The following is an 18,104-nucleotide window of genomic DNA, read 5'->3' as shown; positions in this document are numbered from 1 at the left end:
AAATTTTTTACTCTTTGTTTACTTGCTTAAATTAAAAGTTTTTCTCTTTCAATTTCACATGATATAAATGGACAAAAAGCAAATAAACTGAATATAAACTGTAACGCCTGTTTTTAAAAATTTACACTTATAAAATTCAAAAAGGATAATCGAACAAAATAAAAGTTGAATTGTCGTTAAAAGCAAAATACGACTTTATTAATCCAACATCTCGACGATCAATTACATTGGAAGTGACATGATGAGCACTGTAGATCTAGCCGAGAACGACGCGGAACCGTGTTCAAAAAATTTTTAACCCGCCCAAATTTTTTATTTATCGTTAAAAAACCGATTTTGGGTGTTTTCCGACACTTAAAAATTCGTAGCTCGTATGCATTTTATCCGATTTACAATCTTGAAACAATTTTGTTGAGGTTGAGTCCTTCTGACGTATGTCTTCTATTTTTCACGCTAAGCAAAAATAGCCACCGATTTTTCAACACAAAACTTATATAGTAGTCAATTTTTCCAATTTTTGTAAAAAGCATTTAATTTCAAAAATCGATCAAAATGTGTCGAAGTAACGGATTTTTTTGTAAAACAGTTTTGTTCACTTCTTTCATACTTGCAAATTTAATGCGGTTCTCCGTTATTATTCGCGAAATACGTGTAGAATTAAGTATATTATCATACCTGTGTTCATTCCGAATCTAGCAAGCATTATTTCATCAAAATTGATAAGAAATTTTCCAAGTGAAGAACGTTTTTGTAGAAAAAAAATAAAAACAGAACACTTAAAACTCCAACTTTTGTTGCAGTCTGATATAACTTTGCTTGTGTTTATAAATTAATGACACAGTACACGCTTAAGTCACAGTTTTGGATATGATGAATCATTGATTGGTGATAAGGGTAAATAATAATCAAAAAAAGATTTAAATTAATTTATTATAATATGCTTTATAATAACTCATCAATGTTCTCTGTACATCTAATCGATCTATGTCATTTTATCAGATTTTATAGAAGTAATTGAACATATACTATACATTTATTACTATAGGGTGGGCCATGTAAAATTTGCTTTTTGAATCGGCTATAAAAAAAACTAATCAATATTTTTTCAAACTTTTATTTTTATTTTGAAGCCTGAACATTGTCATTTACGAATGAAAAATAATATCGTTCAAATGACTGCCACGACTCGCTTTACAGTAAGCCATTCGATCAACCCAATTTTTAAGCACATATTCGATTGTTTGGGCTCCAATTTCATGAATGGCAACTTCGATTTCGTATTTTAAAGAATCAATCGCCTCTGGATGGTTCGCATAGCATATGTCCTCAACGGCTTCCCACAAAAAATAGTCCAACGGGCTTAAATCACAGCTCCGAGGCGGCCAATTGATATCGGAATTCAAAAACGGTAGCCAAAAGTTCGAGTGTAACTTTGGCAGTGTGACAAGTTGCACCGTCCTGTTGAAACCAAATGTCGTCCATGTCATCCTCTTCAATTTTTGGAAACAAGAACTCGTTGAGCATGTCACGGTAACGCTCGCCATTTACTGTAACCGCGGAAGAAGAAGAAGTCTCACCACTTTTGAAAAAGGTTTTCAATATTTCCCAATTTTGTTTAAGCGTATAGCGTCCCATTTCGTAAATGTCAAACCTTTAAGTAAATTATGAACACATTTGACATGTCATTTGTGTTACCATCCTCAAAAAATAGGTAGTTCAAAAAGCAAACGCTATATGGCCCACCCTGTATTTGAGTAAAGGCAAACAAATATTTGTACGATTCATTTGTTCGATTCATGTCAAACAATTTTTTAAAACTTCGTCTGGGGGGAGTTTGAACCCTGCAAACATAATTTTCTGGAACACAATTTACAAGAATAAAGCAAATTTTCTACATCTGGGTGCTTGGAATCCATATGGATTTGATAGTTATTTCGGCTCGCTAATTGCTTATTACAAAGAGTACATCTATATATACAATAGTTATAAAAATATAGACATTAATAAAATTTAACTATATTGCAAATGAGTTTAAGTACTGTTACAAATCACGTTGTAAAAATCCATTTGTATGCCTTAAAAATTTATTTACATTTTCTGTTCTTACTTGAAAAAGTCTGGATCTTTGTGCAATTTCAGATGGTCAACATACAATGTTCGGTTTAGATAACGGTTATTGCAGCAAGGTATATAGCCTTCACAATGGTGTTCCTCTCGAAAATGTGTCTTCAAGCCATAGAAGTCTTTAACCTGTTAAGCGATTCATTTTTCTTAGACAGCTCGATTTACTGTGCTGAATTAATTTCAAGCGATGGACTGTCGATGCAAAACCGGTTTTCAGCCAAATATTGAATTCACCGTGTGCGTTGGCTGAACGATTATGATAACGATTATCAGGAAATTCAGTGTTCATGCTTACTTTATAATGTCAAAATAACAGGGAAATTTTCGTTTTTGACGTGATAACGTCTTATAATTCGATTTAACAGGCTGTACGCACGAAAAAATGTGTCGTTACCTTGCTCATTTGTCGTTACCTTGCTCATTGCCGTTACCTTGAATGAATTGCAAGCGAAAGCGCGGAACGAACAAAGCAAACGATCGGCAACGTTCGACATCTTGCTCTCTCCTACTTAAGTGAGCGTTTAGATGTATGTATGTATATGCGCATATGTACATATATAAATTCACGTATTTGTATTTGCATATGCCTTCTTATTGATTATTATTAATTTGATTTACTTGAAGAATTTAAAATAAAACCAAAAAAATGTATGGTAATATTTACCGCATACCTTATAAGATATGTTGTATTCTAATATATGTATATAAACATGCATATACATATACAATTTCGCGCAATTTGCAAAAAGAACAAATCTATATGTAAAGATGCATACAAGTCATATGGACATATCAAATATACGAATCTATTCAGTACGCAAGCAAATGTAAGCTAATGTGCTTGAACTGCAAGCGAGAGCGCGGAACGAACGACAAAGAGCACAATCGGTCCCCGCGTTCGGCAACGTTCGACATCTGGCTCTGTCCTACTTGAGTGAGCATATATATGTATGTATATGCGCATTTGTATATAAATTCACATACTTGTATTTGCATATGCCATCTTCCTGTGTGCATGGTAATGAACCATTTCTCTGTTGAGAATAAACGATGATAGGAAAAATAGGAAATGAAAGGGAGTGTTTCAAGTGTAATGTGTCAACGATAGATGGCAAGCCTAGGTAATGTGCAACCGATGGAGAAACACCGAACAGGAGAGACAGATGAGCGACGGAGTTAGTTCGTATCGAGTGGCCGAACGACACGGATGTGTCAATTGAAATTCATTCTTTTCTTTTAGTTTCCATTATTGAATTACATAAATATCTGAGGAATTATATATTTTTAAAGTAGACGGTGGTTTTATTTACCTCGATACGTAACAAGTCAGAAGTGGATTTGATATCCATACGCCTACAACGAAAGGAAAAATTTCAACGCTGCGGCAAAGGTGTACAAACACACAAACGACGGGAATCTTCCACATTCAACGGCAGCACAAACGTGCACGAAATAGCAAAACGGCGCATCGTCAGGGAATAGAGAAGATTGTCAACGGCAGCCGAGTACTGCGAAACGAAGCCAAAGCAAAACGCCAGCGTAGTAAAAGGAACGACAAACGGAGCAATTACAACGTCTGGGTAAGAGTCTCAACAGTCAGCGTATAGTGTGTTTGCCGATATTGGCAAAGACAAATCAACGAAGGCAAGTGTGCTATACACGAAGGCGACTGCGTGGCATAGTCCCGACTGCGCAGCTATAAAACGACGCTTTTTCAACTTCTCTGCTTGTACGGGCGGACGTTCAAATTTGAATACGCATACATACAGACACTAGCTGATTGACGTGCGAGAGCCGATTTCAATTGAATTAGCAAGACGAGGTAGTGGCGAGTAAAGAAGAGACAACGAAATAGAGGCGAATAAAGTACAGTGGAGCCTGAATAAAAGGACGGTGAAATATATTATTTTAAGAATAGTGGGTTTCTACTAAAATTTTATTTTTCACCATGATCAAGTTAAACACTCTAAGGGTCGTACAACTGAACACGTTATTAAGGGCAAATGATTTACCAACCACAGGCGCTAAAGCAATTAAAATTGAAAAGTTGCAAGAAGTTTTGGGTACCGATGAGGTAGATCCGATGGAGCTTGAAGACGATAGTGCGGTGTCCTCAAACGACTTACGCACGCAATTGAATAGTTTGAAAGAGGCAATGGCAGGGCTAACATTAGCTATTGGCACCATGAATCGTAACCCAGAGGTCATACCACGTAATGAAGCAAATCAGCAAACGATAAACAACAATGATGGTAGGCCAAGCTCAAGTGTTGCGAGCTGGGAGTCTGCGGAGGAGTTACGAACGCCATCAGGTCCAACCATGAGAATTCAGGATATGATAGGGGTAATGCCTGAATTCGACCCAATAAAAGGAACTACGACCTCAAGGCAATTTATAAGTCGAACTCAACAATTACAACAATGCTATGGTTGGAGGGAAGAGATGATTTTGATTGCAGTCCAGCACAAAATGAAAGGTATGGCCAAGCAGTGGCTGGATGCACAAAATGTTTTTAGTTCTTGGTCACAATTTGTGCACGCATTTGAAACAGACTTTCCGTCAACACAGAATGCGGCTGAAACTCATAAGACTCTTATGAAACGCAAACGTAAACCCAACGAAAACTATTTGGAGTATTATTATGCCATGTTAACGATAGGTCGACAAGGTGGGGTGGACGATGTATCCATCAACATGCATATTATCGGTGGGCTGAACGATAGTATTTTAACAAAAACTTTGGCAACGATGAATTTTGCGACGTGTAGCCAATTGTTGGTGGCACTCAAAAATTTAACGACAGTCAGCAATGTATCGGTGAGTCCAGCGACGGAAACTCAGCAAACACTAAGAGCCGAAGAGAAACCAAAACCGAATCTGACACAGATAAAATGTTTCAACTGCAATGATTATGGTCACATTGCAGCCAAGTGCCAACGACCACAGCGAAAACCAAGGTGTACCATATGCAAGAAGACGGATCATGAAGCCAAGAATTGTAACAAAAAGACTTCAGTTGCGAAGATTGGTGACGAAACCGACCGAGACGGAGCACCTCCAATTACGAAAATTGTGGAGCTTAACGGAAGGCAACTCAACGCTTTCATTGACACTGGTAGCGTATGCTCATTAATACGCGCATCGGCAGTAGGTGATATTCAGACGACAGGAACTCGGAGATGCTTCACGGGGTTTGGAGGATCCAAGGTGCAGGTCGCGAAACAGATCAACGTACAGATTACGGTGGACAATGTTCCACGAGAAGCCATATTGTATATGGTTGCGGATGAGATGCTACCTTACGATGTTTTATTAGGTCGCGATGTATTACAGCAGGACGGGTATCGCATGGTGATTGGCAATGGGGTACTACGCCTGGAGGAAGACAGACGGACGGAATTTAATATATCTAGCTGCCTGTCGGAAGAAGATAAGAACAAGACAGAAAATCTTTTGTTAACGTTTAAGCAATGTTTTGCAGAAAGCATTAGCCAAATTGGTAGGTGCAAGAACGCACAAATGACCATAAGTGTAACGACATCAGAGCCGATCTTAGGTAAACGGTACCAGGTTCCGTTTTCACAACGCCCGATTTTATCGGAAATTTTAAAGGAACTGTTGGACAACGATATCATTCGTCCGAGTGATTCTCCACACGCTGCGTCTGTGCTCTTGGTTAAGAAGTCCAATGGGGAGAGTAGAATGTGTATTGACTTCCGAGCATTGAACGAAGTCATGGTTAAGAAAAACTATGTTATGCCAATCGTGGAGGAACAGCTTTCACGTCTAGCTGGCAATAAATATTTTACGACACTGGACATGACTTCCGGCTATTATCAAGTTCCTATGAACGAAGAATCGGAGAAATATACTGCATTTTTAACGCATGAAGGACTATTTGAACACAACGTTATGCCTTTTGGTCTGGTGAACGCTCCAATGGTCTTCCAGGAGATTGTTGTAAATTTGATAAAAACGCTTAAGCATCGGGACAAAGTGGTAAGCTACGTGGATGGTCATCATAGCCACGAAGTCCGTTGACGAAGGTATCGAGGTACTTAAAGAATTTTTAAAAGCGGTGAACGCAGCGGGTCTTACGCTTAGACCTTCGAAGAGTACATTTCTGGCTGAGTGGGTCAATAAGACGATTCTAACCTCACTCAAGTGTATGATCAGAAACGATAAAGACTGGGACCAGGCACTACCGCAACTTCAATGGTGTCTTAACTCACAAAGCAACGCAACAACTAGGCAGAGTCCGTATAGTCTAGTTTTTAACTTCAGGCTACGAGACGTAACAGCAAATCGATTAATTCAAGCTGTGCAAGATTACCAGGATGACAACGAGAGTGAACGCGAAGACGTCCAACTCGAAATCGTGGCCGAACGGATCAATTCAGAAAAAACGAAATGGAAACAGAGGTTCGACGCAAAGCATCGATTCCCCAGGCAGTACAATGAAAGAGATCTGGTGGTGATTGACCATGTACCCCCAGCCTCTGGTACCTCGCGCAAACTCGAACCAGCATACAAAGGACCATATGTTGTGACAAAGGTCTTACCAAACGATCGCTATGTGGTCGAGGACCTCCCAGATATACCCAAACACCGAAAGCGCTATGCAGGCATATTCACGAACGACAACATGAAACCGTGGATAGACAGCAGTATCGTTGATGATAACTATGAATCAATTGACGAAGATGTTAACGACGAATCGCTCAGGGGAGACGATCAATCAGGATTGGCCGAGCTGTCAACGATAGATGGCAAGCCTAGGTAATGTGCAACCGATGGAGAAACACCGAACAGGAGAGACAGATGAGCGACGGAGTTAGTTCGTATCGAGTGGCCGAACGACACGGATGTGTCAATTGAAATTCATTCTTTTCTTTTAGTTTCCATTATTGAATTATATAAATATCTGAGGAATTATATATTTTTAAAGTAGACGGTGGTTTTATTTAACTCGATACGTAACAAATGTGTCTTGAGAAAGTCAAATCGATGATGATGCCTCTTAGTGTTGTTGACTTAACGTCTGATGCACAATCGAAATTGAAGATATCTTTCATGAATTTGATAAATGTTTCGTCATCTTTCACGTTTGTGTAAATGTAACTTGACCTATTCCATTGCAATTCCATTTACTTCCTCCTCTATATCCATACAAAATATCTATCAAACAAATAAAATTAAAATTTTGTTTTGAAAATTGCAACCATTCCATCAATATTTTCTTATGACGTTGTCACGTTAAACTATCGTCAGTAAACCGACTTTACAGACAACCTCTTTTTTTTGTACACTTCTCTAAAATCACTAAATATACACTCACACGTGTGTTTTTGCTTCTAATTATACTTATTTTCAGGGAAAACTTTAGTATAATGTATATAGCTTTGAAAAAAAAGCGGTTAAAAGGGGGTGATAGAGGGGTGTATCCCCATCTTAAAACTGAAAACAGAACCTGCCGGAGGCTTATAGTTTTTAAGTAATTTAATGTTAAAGTTCTCTAATTTAGCGAAAAGTTGGTGCTGCCATACACCTGAAATGAAAACGAAGTTCGCACGCAAGGATGTTCAGTGGAAGGTTCATTGTAAAACTGCAGTATTTTTTGCTGTAATTTAAAGTTGGGAAAATTTTGCAAATAAAAACATACAACTCATTTAAACTTAAAAACAATGATATTAAGCGTATCACAAAAAATAATAAAGTAATTAAAATTAAATTAATTAACACAGTATTTTTGCGTAGAACTTCTTATCGCCTGGGCGGCCTTTGGCCGCGCTTCAAAAAAATAACCCTCATCAGTCCAACTCCGGCTACGCAATCCACAGTACTTTTGCGTAGAACTCCTTATCGCCTGGGCGACCTTTGGCCGCGCTTCAAAAAAATAACCCTCATCAGTCCAACTCCGGCTACGCAATCCACAGTACTTTTCCGTAGAACTCCTTTTCGCGTGGGCGGCCTTCGGCCGCGCTTCAAAAAAATAACCCTCATCACTCCAACTCCGACTACGCAATCCACAGTATTTTTGCGTAAAACAACATTATAGTTTGCCAAAAATTCCCAAATATACATTGTTCTAAATTCCAACCGATTAGTTACCTGTCATTTAATTGACATATATAAGATAAATCAGATTAAATTTATTTGCCGGCAATTGATATCTTAAGGGGTTAGGGGTAGTCAGAATTTTCAAAAAATCGATTTTTTTTTTTGCATTTTCTTAAAGTATAATGTTTTAAAAATATTGTGTAAAAATTTGAAGTGAATCCGACAAATACTTTTCAAGTTATTCAACAATTAACAAAGGGCGCTCGGCCGCTCCGGAGCCGATAGCAAAACTTTAAATGCGTTTTTCTCAAAACTATGTTTTTCAAACTGGTGAACACTGTAACTTAAAAACCGCTACGTAAATTTCAATAAAATTTATACAGCTTTTGAAAAACATAAAAAACTTGTGCCTGATCGAAGGATTTTTTTTTTTTCAAAAATTTCGATTTTTTTTTAACAATTAACTGTTGGTTTTTTCCCGAATCTGAAAAATATTTCCTGAGGCCGCCATTTTGTTCATTTTGAAAAAAAAAAAAAAGCTTCGATCCGGCTCGAGATTATCTATCAATATAAATAATTTTTCTCATCCGCTTGATTTTAGATGAATCTGCAAGGACTTGTGATGTTCACCGCAAGGGACTTCTGGAGAAACGGGCTTCACACAAACAGCGATAGCTTTTGCAATTATTAATTTTTTTTTTTGAAATTTTGGTGAAGTCAAGTTAAAACATGATGTTTTTATGCTATGTTTTTATTTTTGTTAAATAAATTAATTAAGTAGCAAAAAAAAATTCGTGAAAATCATCATTTTTTCGGGCCTCTGACTACCCCTAACCCCTTAATAACAGCATTTGCAATATTGCCAGGATGACCCTTTCGCTGAGAAGAAAAAAAGGTTGTCAAGGTTTTGTGAGGACTGCATATGTATAAAGTGGAAACGTATCTTAAAATAATAACTAAAAAATTCACAGTTGACGTGCAACTGTGAAAAGCGAAAGCGCTTATAGAAGAGGAAGAAAAATAAATAAATACATGTAAATTAGAAGCAGCATTAGAAATAGCAATATTCTGATTCGATAGAAATGATTTGTCGTCTATGCTTGGAGGAAACAAACAGTAATTTTGAAATTTTTTCCGAACATGGTGAGACGGAAATTGCTAAAGTCATTGCCAAATACTTCCACATCGAGGTAAGGCTGAATAATATATGATAAGTTTACACGATTTAATGACTTGTAATCTATAACAGGTGCAACCCGATGATACTATTTCAAACATAATTTGTGGAGAGTGTTTTCGGAATATATTCGAATTCCATAGATTTTGGTTGAGTATAGATGAGAAACAAAAAACACTCCAAACACATCTGGTATGTACACAAATAAAACAAGATGTCGATGAAATTGAAACGCAATGTTTCGCGACATCACACACAAATTCTTCTATTGACTGTAAAAATAATGAGTTACGTGAGCCGGAAATTGACATGGGAGTTGTTCAACCTAATATTTGCGCAAATGGATTAGAATTCGTGGCTGCTGAAATGAAGGATGACGAAATATCGATGGACCGAGATTCAATATTGAGTCCATTAAATCCAGCTATCGATGAATGTAAGAAAGAACTTCAATTACAATTTTATAATTCCTAACAACTATAGACGTGCACTTTATTAGCTTCATCAGATGATAGAAGGGAATTAAAAGCGTCTAAAAAACGGAAATACACTAAAAGAACTGTTAAAAAACCAAAAAAAATAAATCAGAGAAGTTTAAAAAAAACTTCCCGTTCAACAAAAAAAATAAATTTTTTTATATTTTAATAAATTTCAATTCTTACCATTATTTTTTTGCGAGGTTGTTAAAAAAACACTTATTTCAGGTGAACCAGTTTCTCTGGCTTCGTTGCAAAAGGAGCTGAGAGAAATGCGGAGCGATATCCGTGAATCACGGGGGGAAATAAAGACCACCTTACGGGACCTAGAAAGTAAGGTGGAAAGAAATTTCAAGGACTTCGAAAAGAAGGTTATACAAGTATCTTATTGAAGTAATGAATTATAACTTTATAAGCTCTTTATTATTTAGATGCCAGAAAGAGCGGAAAGTCGGGTCCAGGGGCAGCTGATGAGGGAGGTGAAAGTGGTGATGACAAGAGTTCACCAGAGTATTGCGCGCATCACGGGAGATGCTCTGAGTCCTGAGTATATCAAGATTCAGAGTATGCTCCCAATAACATCGCAGGATGCGATTAATACTCTGGAGGAGCTCTTAAATACCAAGTCATACTCCGAAGCAATGGTAACTATTATTTACTATACAATATACACATGTGATCATGGTTGCTTGATCATGGTTAAAAAAAAAAATAAATTGTAAAATTAAAATTGTAACATCTAAGAATTCTCCGTATAGCGTTTTCAAAATTTGCCGAAATAAGAGATTTCACAAATTTTGAGATACCTATTTCCACTCAAACAACTATGATTTACATAAAATTACGTACAATAGGGTGTTCAATATCAAATAAGCTCAAAAAATTTTTAATCAAATAAATAACTTAATTTTATCTTTTCTAGCTAAATATTTTGCTGAAGCTGAGGGGTGCTAAAGGATGCATCAAAGGGGTGATGAAGCGCGTTTACTCCGACGAGTTGATGTTCCATTACAATTTTGAGGGGAAAGCCAACAAATCGGCGCTTTTGGACCTCAAAAGTCTGGAACTCATTTTCGGTATTTACATTTTTTTCGTTTATACTTTTTTTTATATATATAACATGTTTTTTATGTATATCCAACAGATACATTTAATAGCACCCCGAAAAGCGAAGTCATCGCTGAAATTCGGAAAGCGGTTTTAATGAGCCACAACCGATATAAGCAAGTCGTGAGGAAGCAAAAACAAAAAATTAATATTCAAAATATTAACTAAAACTAAAATATTTCTAAAGCTAATTTAACTAACACCAAATCTAATTTTATAATGTCAAATTACTTTAATTCATGTTCATTTTCTAACACCAAAACCTAATTTAAGAATGTAAATATTATACTAATTTATGTACATAAAAAGTAAAACGTAAACTTTTCTAATAACTTAACTAATTAATGTATATAAATAACTAAAACTAAAATTTGTCTAACACCAAACCTAATTTTACAATGTAAATATTAAAATAAATAACTAAAACTTAACGTAATTTTATAATGTAAATAGTAAATTAATATAAATAGCAGTACATAAATAGAACATACTAAAAAAATTATTATATATTGTATTAATTTTCTTTAGAAACTAAAAATTAACTAAATAAATATTAAAATTATTCATTAAATAAATAATATTCAATAAATAACCATTTGTATCAGTAATTTTGAGGGATTATTGTATATAGGATCCGTAAGTATTACTACAAAATTACCCTGTTGAAGAGATTCTGTTAGCTACATGTTAACAACGAAATTCACTAGTTTATGAAATTCTGTTAACTACATGTTAGCAATAACATTCACCAGCCCAAAAGATTCTGTTCACTACATGTTAACAATGAAATTCACTAGTTTATGAAATTCTGTTAACTAATATACATGTTCACAATAACATTCACCAGCCCAAAAGATTCTGTTCACTACATGTTAACAATAACATTCACCAGCCCAAAAGATTCTGTTCACTACATGTTAACAACAACATTCATGAGTTCAGAAGGTTTTGTTCACTACATGTTACCTACATCTGATGCACAATCGAAATTGAAGATATCTTTCATGAATTTGATAAATGTTTCGTCATTTTTCACGTTTGTGTAAATGTAACTTGACCTATTCCATTGCAATTCCATTTACCTCCTCCTCTATATCCATACAAAATATCTATCAAACAAATTAAATTAAAATTTTGTTTTGAAAATTGCAACCATTCCATCAATATTTTCTTATGACGTTGTCACGTTAAACTATCGTCAGTAAACCGACTTTACAGACAACCTCTTTTTTGCTTAACTTTAAATTTCATAGCAAATGCAATTTCCTTTTTCGGCATGACGCACATATACGACATTAACCAAAAATTTGACTTTTGAAATTGACGCATATATACGACATAATCACTTAACAGGTTAAGAGGTTCCGAACATAAGCAACAACTTAGTTGAGTGTTTTCTACTATAAATTCGTCCAATTCCCGAATTAAAGCTTTTATATCTTTTTTTTCTTTAGTTTTTCTTTTATTTTAGAATCGGTGTCTTCATTATCATTGCGTTAATTTCTCTTCCTCAATATCTTTGGTGACAGTGAAATTTTAAACTTCTCTGATTTATTTGGTTTGGTTTTTTAACAGTCCTCTTAGTGTATTGCCGTTTGTTAGTAGCTTTTAATTCCCTTCCATCTTCTGATGAAACTAATAATATACACGTCCATTATATAGGAATTGTAAAATTTCAAATGAAGTTCTTTCTTACATTCATCGATAGCTGGATTTAATGCAGTCAATATTAAATCTCGGAGAAATATTAATGTCGTCATCCTTCATTTCAGCAGCCACGAATTCAAATCCCTTTGCGCAAATATTAGGTTGAACAACTCCCATGTCAATTTCCGGCTCACGTAACTCATTATTTTTACAGTCAATAGAAGAATTTTGTTTTATTTGTGTACGTACCAGATGTGTTTTTTTAGTGTTTTCTGTTTCTCATATATACTCAACCAAAATCTATGGCATTCGAATATATTCCGAAAACACTTTCCACAAATTATGTTTGAAATAGTATCATCGGGTTGCACCTGTTATAGATTACAAGTCGTTAAGCTGGTTCAAACTTACCATACATTATTCAGCCTTACCTCGATGTGGAAGTATTTAGCAATGACTTTAGCAATTTCCGGCTCGCCATTGTCGGAAATTTTCAAAACTACTGTTTAATTCCTCAAAGCAGAGAGGACAAATAATAGCTAGGTGCTTGTTCGATGGCCCGTTCCGGTATTGTTTTTTTAGAAGTATTAGGAATTTTGCAATGAAACTCACAGGAAACGTTGGTTTAGTCTTTATTTTGCTACAACTAACACCAACACTATTCAGCTAATAATAATTTTTAAGTTACATATATTTGTATACATTGTTATTATTACTATTATTATTATTATTATTATTATTTATTTATTTATTTATTATTAAAGTCAAAACATACAACCATAGGTTATTTTTACAATGATTGACCTTAAGAATAGTTTACATAAAAGGATTAACAGTAAAATCAAAATTAAAATTAAAATTAAAATTACAGATAGTAGCAAAGAAGTATAAGTTGGAGAAAGTATTAAAAGGAAAGTAAGGTAAAAATAGTAGTAGCAGGAGTAGGGATTAATAGGAAGAGATTTAAAGTACATTCAGCAATTTTCGGCAAGATAGCGAAGCAATTTATTTTTGAAACACGAGCTTTCTTTTATACGTTTAATTTTGTAAGGTAAGGTATTCCAAAGACGGACAGAGAACACAAAGTATTGACGTTCAGTCACCAAACAACTGTATTTCATCGGGACTAAGTTTAACGAACGGCAGGACTTTGAAGGCATAAGTCGATCTTTGAGGTATCTGGGTTTCTGAGTGTTTATGATCTTGTGGAGTAAAACTAAACATTTAAACCTAAGCAAGTCGTAAAAGGATACGGAAGCAATTTTTTTCGCAAATACTGAAATATGGTCATAACGTTTTTTACAGTACACGTATCTTACAATGTTGTTATACAATATACAATATATTAAGCTTACTACGACACACACTATCACAAGGAGTATATAACTCACAACCATACAGTAAAGTTGGTAACAAATACGTTTTGACTAGTAGCAGTCGAATGTTTACTGGTGTAAAATATTGAGTTGTCCATAAATTTCGGAGCATACCATAAACTTTGCCTATGACAGTAAAGATGTGGTTGCTCCATGTCAAAGTTCTATTAAATGTAACCCCTAGATTTTTAACATTGTCCACATATTTAATCACAGCGCCATTTAGTTTGACTTGTGTATAGCCATCGAGCTTGATATATTTTTTGTAAATAACGATGCATTGGGACTTATGAGGATTAAGAATTAACCCATTTTCAGAAGCCCACTTGCTTGTGAGGCTCAAGTCAGAATTCATATTACTTATGCAAATATCAATACAGCTGATGGGACAACTAACATATAATTGAACGTCATCAGCATATACATGGACATCACTATATTTAATCACACCGAACAAATCGTTAATGTACAAGACAAATAAAAGAGAGCCAAGGATAGAGCCTTGAGGTACACCTCTGGTTACAGGGAGAAAGTTTGACATGGTATTATCACTACATACGGCTTGTAATCGGTCACTAAGATACGTTTCTATAAGAGTCAAGGCCGACGTTGAAAAGCTAAATAAGTTTTTAAGCTTCAGAATTAAGAGCTTATGGTCTACGGAGTCAAATGCCTTTGAATGGTCAAGTAGAGTTAGAAAGGTCACATGCTTTTTGTCAATGTTGAGCCTTATGTCATCAGACACTTTTAAGAGTGCTGTGGTGCAGCTCCTACTACATCTAAACCCCGACTGCAATGTGTGCACCAAGGCGTTGCTATTCAAAAACGTGTTTATTTGGCGATGCATAATACGCTCAAGAACTTTGGATAAGAACGGCAGTATTACAATCGAGCGCCGTAGCCGAATGGGTTGGTGCGTGATTACCATTCGGAATTCACAGAGAGGTCGTTGGTTCGAATCTCGGTGAAGGCAAAATTAATAAAAACATTTTTCTAATAGCGGTCGCCCCTCGGCAGGCAATGGCAAACCTCCGAGTGTATTTCTGCCATGAAAAAGCTCCTCATAAAAATATCTGCCGTTCGGAGTCGGCTTGAAACTGTAGGTCCCTCCATTTGTGGAACAACATCAAGACGCACATTACAAATAGGAGGAGGAGCTCGGCCAAACACCTAACAGAAGTGTACGCGCCAATTATTTATTTTTTATTTTTTATTGCAATCGGGCGGTAGTCTCCATTCGGTTTCTTGATAGGTATGATTTTGGCTTTCTTCCAAGAGTTGGGAAAGATTGACGTGGTTAAGACGGTATTCAGAGCATAGGTAAGAATTTTTAGATCTTTGGTAACAGGCATTTTATAAATTTTGGATGAATTCCATCCAGACCGGCCGCATTCGACTTGCCACTAAGTATGGACTGTACTACCTCACAATCATCGACACATTCAAAACAAAAACTGGACATCACAACGTTAAGATTAGAATTGTAATTGTCATAACATATATTATTAACAGAGCCGGGCAAGCACACAAAATTCTCATTTAGTACATATACATTAACATCACATAAATCTAGCATAGGTTGATTTTTGTTCCCAATCCCGATCGCACGAATTTTGTTCCACGTCTGCTTCGAACCCACTGCAGTACTAAACTGCTGCTCATAGTATTTTAGTTTACTCAATCTAATTGATTTGTTAACATCTCGTCTGCAAGCCTTAAAGATGTTATAAGTTTCCGAGGTTCTGAAGCTCTTCCATTTGCGATACGCTTTGTTGCGTTCGCAAATCAAGTGTTTAATATGGTTGCTGAACCATGGCCGGTTTTTATCAATTACTGGTTTGTGTACAAGTGGTACGAAGCGGTGAAAGAGCGAGCTAATGTTTTCTTCAATGAAGCTAATTTGCTCATTACTAGATATTAAGTTATGAATACATTCCCAGTCAATTTCCTCCACAGCCCCTTCAAGAAGCTCATAATCTATGCGTAGAAAATCACGGTATGAATAGTATTTAGTGTCATGGGTCAGTTGGAAGTTAAATGTCATGAAAATTAGATCGTGCTTAGAAAAACCTGGCACAGAAAGCTGGTCAAATAGGAGAATTTTAGCGGTATCGTTAACAAAAAATATATCTAGCAAAGAGCTGCTAGTTTGCGTGAAATGTGTAGGCATAGAGCCGTTAACGGGGAACAAACCCAAGCTCCGCATGGCTAACACGAACTCATTTTCACATAGCAGGTCGCTGTTAAAATCTCCTGCTACAACGATATTATTATAGTTAAGAGACAAATTTTCGATGAAATCAACAAATGGTGCGTAGGCGATGTATTTGTTAGGTCTATATACACAGCCAATGAGGAGTTTGTCATACTTAGTTTTAATTTCAAGGAAAATATATTCTATTAGGTTCGTATTTTCCGAGATGCACTTGAGGGACCAAGACAGACTATTTTTAACAAACACTGCAACACCGCCACCACACTTGGCTCTATCTAAACGGAAAGTTTTATAGCCATTAACACAAAACGAATCGTCATTATGCCACGTAGAGAACCATGTTTCAGATACACACACAACATCTACATCAGATGACTCAAAGATATATCGAAATTCATCAATTTTAGATGGCAAACTCTGAGCGTTGAGATGACATATTTTCAGTCCAGACTTTAGCCTACTTAGTACGCGAATCATATTAAAAGTGGTATCTCTCAGGAGTTAAGAGAAAGTTTAAGTAGCGGAAATAGAGAATATGAGAGGAAGAGATAAATAAAAGGAGAAGGACACAATTTATTTTTATTGAACTAAGCAATAAGATGTTATTATAAGAACTGCACAGTTGCTTTGGTTGCTAATAGCTAATATTATTTCGCCTTATTTCAACTTTGTTGAGGTATACCGGGCATCTCTTGCTCTGAGTTGGATGATTTACGTCTACGCCAAGATGTAACTTCTCATTAGCTCGTATGCAGTTTATACATTTCTGAATACTAGCTTTATTACAATCCTTTGATCTGTGTTGCTCGAGGCACTTATAACATACTTCTTTGTTTTTGCAATCGACAGCTTTATGGTTATACCCCTGACATTTAAAGCATCTCAAGATTTCTACGCCATCAAATACCTTACAGCGCTCCCATCCAATATTAACTTTTTCGCAGTTTAAAACATAAGGGAAAGTCTCGGGATCAATTTCCAAAATAGCGTTGTAAAGAAGTCTACTCTCCTTTCTAACTTCATACATTTTTACTAATTTGATTTCACTATTTTCTAGAACTTTGTTTTGCTTCTTTAGATTCTCTACTAATGACTTTTCATCATGCTTATACCCCATTAGTGATACCATAAATCTTGGTCTTACTGATTTCGGTATTTGAATATCGTAGCTTTCACCAATGTTTTCTTCAATCGTTTTTTTAATTTTTTCCCTTTCGTTTGCATTTTCAGCTCCAATCACTATAACTCCGTTTCTTCTGGATTCAATATTTGAGATTTTCAAGTTTCCTGGATCAACTTTTGCAGTCAAGTCTAATTTTGTTTTTTCACTTTTTTGCTTCGATTTCGGTTTAATCACTAATGGTGCATCTTTCTTTAAGTCTGGCATCACTGTTTTGAGAGCAATGTTGTTTTTTAACACTGCTGCATACGGTACTTGGCCGTTATCATTTGCTATGTTTGCCTTTTTCGATTCTTTGATTTCGTTGTATATCTTCGAATTTTCCTCTCTCGTTTTCTGCAGTTCCTTGCATATTTTGCCACTTTGTTCATTGAAACTTGCAGTTATTTCGCGAATTTTATGCATTTCACGCACACCTCGCTCGCATACTTCTTGCGCTTTTTGCATACCACTTATTCTTTCGCTGAACTTTTTCTCTATAACCTCAAGTAAGCTTTTTATTTCTTTTTCGTGAGTTTTGAGTGCACTTTCAAGTTCATACTTGTAATCAAGCAATCGGGAACCGTTCTTCTCGACTACATTCTGAACCTCCTTAATTGCAAGGTCAACGTTGCTGATATACACCACACATTCATCACACATGTAGCGAAGTTTGGGAAATTCGTCTAATTTTCCTAATGTATATTGGTCTATTCCCGAGCATTTCGATTGCGAATGATACGTTTTGCCACATACACCCGC

General features: G+C 35.8%; 2 protein-coding genes and 1 long non-coding RNA gene across 3 annotated transcripts; 2 read left to right on the top strand and 1 right to left on the bottom strand.

Moving 5' to 3' along the window:
• The first annotated feature begins 4,072 nt into the window (after positions 1–4,072).
• Positions 4,073–6,166, top strand: LOC128857656 (uncharacterized protein K02A2.6-like). The gene has a single exon (XM_054093404.1). The coding sequence runs from the start codon at positions 4,073–4,075 to the stop codon at positions 6,164–6,166; it is 2,094 nt and encodes a 697-aa protein (XP_053949379.1).
• Positions 6,167–9,183: 3,017 nt separating this feature from the next.
• LOC128856704 (uncharacterized) lies at positions 9,184–11,266 on the top strand. Its single transcript, XM_054092018.1, has 6 exons — positions 9,184–9,375; positions 9,435–9,798; positions 10,067–10,209; positions 10,270–10,482; positions 10,761–10,914; positions 10,983–11,266. The coding sequence occupies exons 1-6, from the start codon at positions 9,268–9,270 to the stop codon at positions 11,111–11,113; spliced, it is 1,113 nt and encodes a 370-aa protein (XP_053947993.1). The 5' UTR covers positions 9,184–9,267; the 3' UTR covers positions 11,114–11,266.
• Positions 11,267–12,263: 997 nt separating this feature from the next.
• On the bottom strand, positions 12,264–13,112 carry LOC128856703 (uncharacterized). Its single transcript, XR_008453857.1, has 3 exons — positions 13,024–13,112; positions 12,642–12,963; positions 12,264–12,580 (listed from the first exon to the last, which is right to left on the bottom strand). It is a non-coding gene; the product is annotated as an uncharacterized LOC128856703 (long non-coding RNA).
• Between the last annotated feature and the right edge of the window lie 4,992 nt (positions 13,113–18,104).

This window comes from Anastrepha ludens, chromosome 3 (genome assembly GCF_028408465.1).
Source record: "Anastrepha ludens isolate Willacy chromosome 3, idAnaLude1.1, whole genome shotgun sequence".
NCBI lineage: Eukaryota > Metazoa > Arthropoda > Insecta > Diptera > Tephritidae > Anastrepha > Anastrepha ludens.
The sequence above is the reverse complement of the archived record's forward strand: the minus strand, read 5'-3'. Positions and strand labels throughout refer to the sequence as shown.

Excerpts from the sequence above, each read along its gene's own strand:
- LOC128857656 (XM_054093404.1), top strand. The coding sequence starts at position 4,073 with ATGATCAAGTTAAACACTCTAAGGGTCGTACAACTGAACACGTTATTA.
- LOC128856704 (XM_054092018.1), top strand. The coding sequence starts at position 9,268 with ATGATTTGTCGTCTATGCTTGGAGGAAACAAACAGTAATTTTGAAATT. Across the intron at positions 10,210-10,269 it reads TCAAGGACTTCGAAAAGAAG|ATGCCAGAAAGAGCGGAAAG; the intron begins GTTATACAAGTA and ends TTTATTATTTAG. Across the intron at positions 10,915-10,982 it reads AAGTCTGGAACTCATTTTCG|ATACATTTAATAGCACCCCG; the intron begins GTATTTACATTT and ends TATATCCAACAG.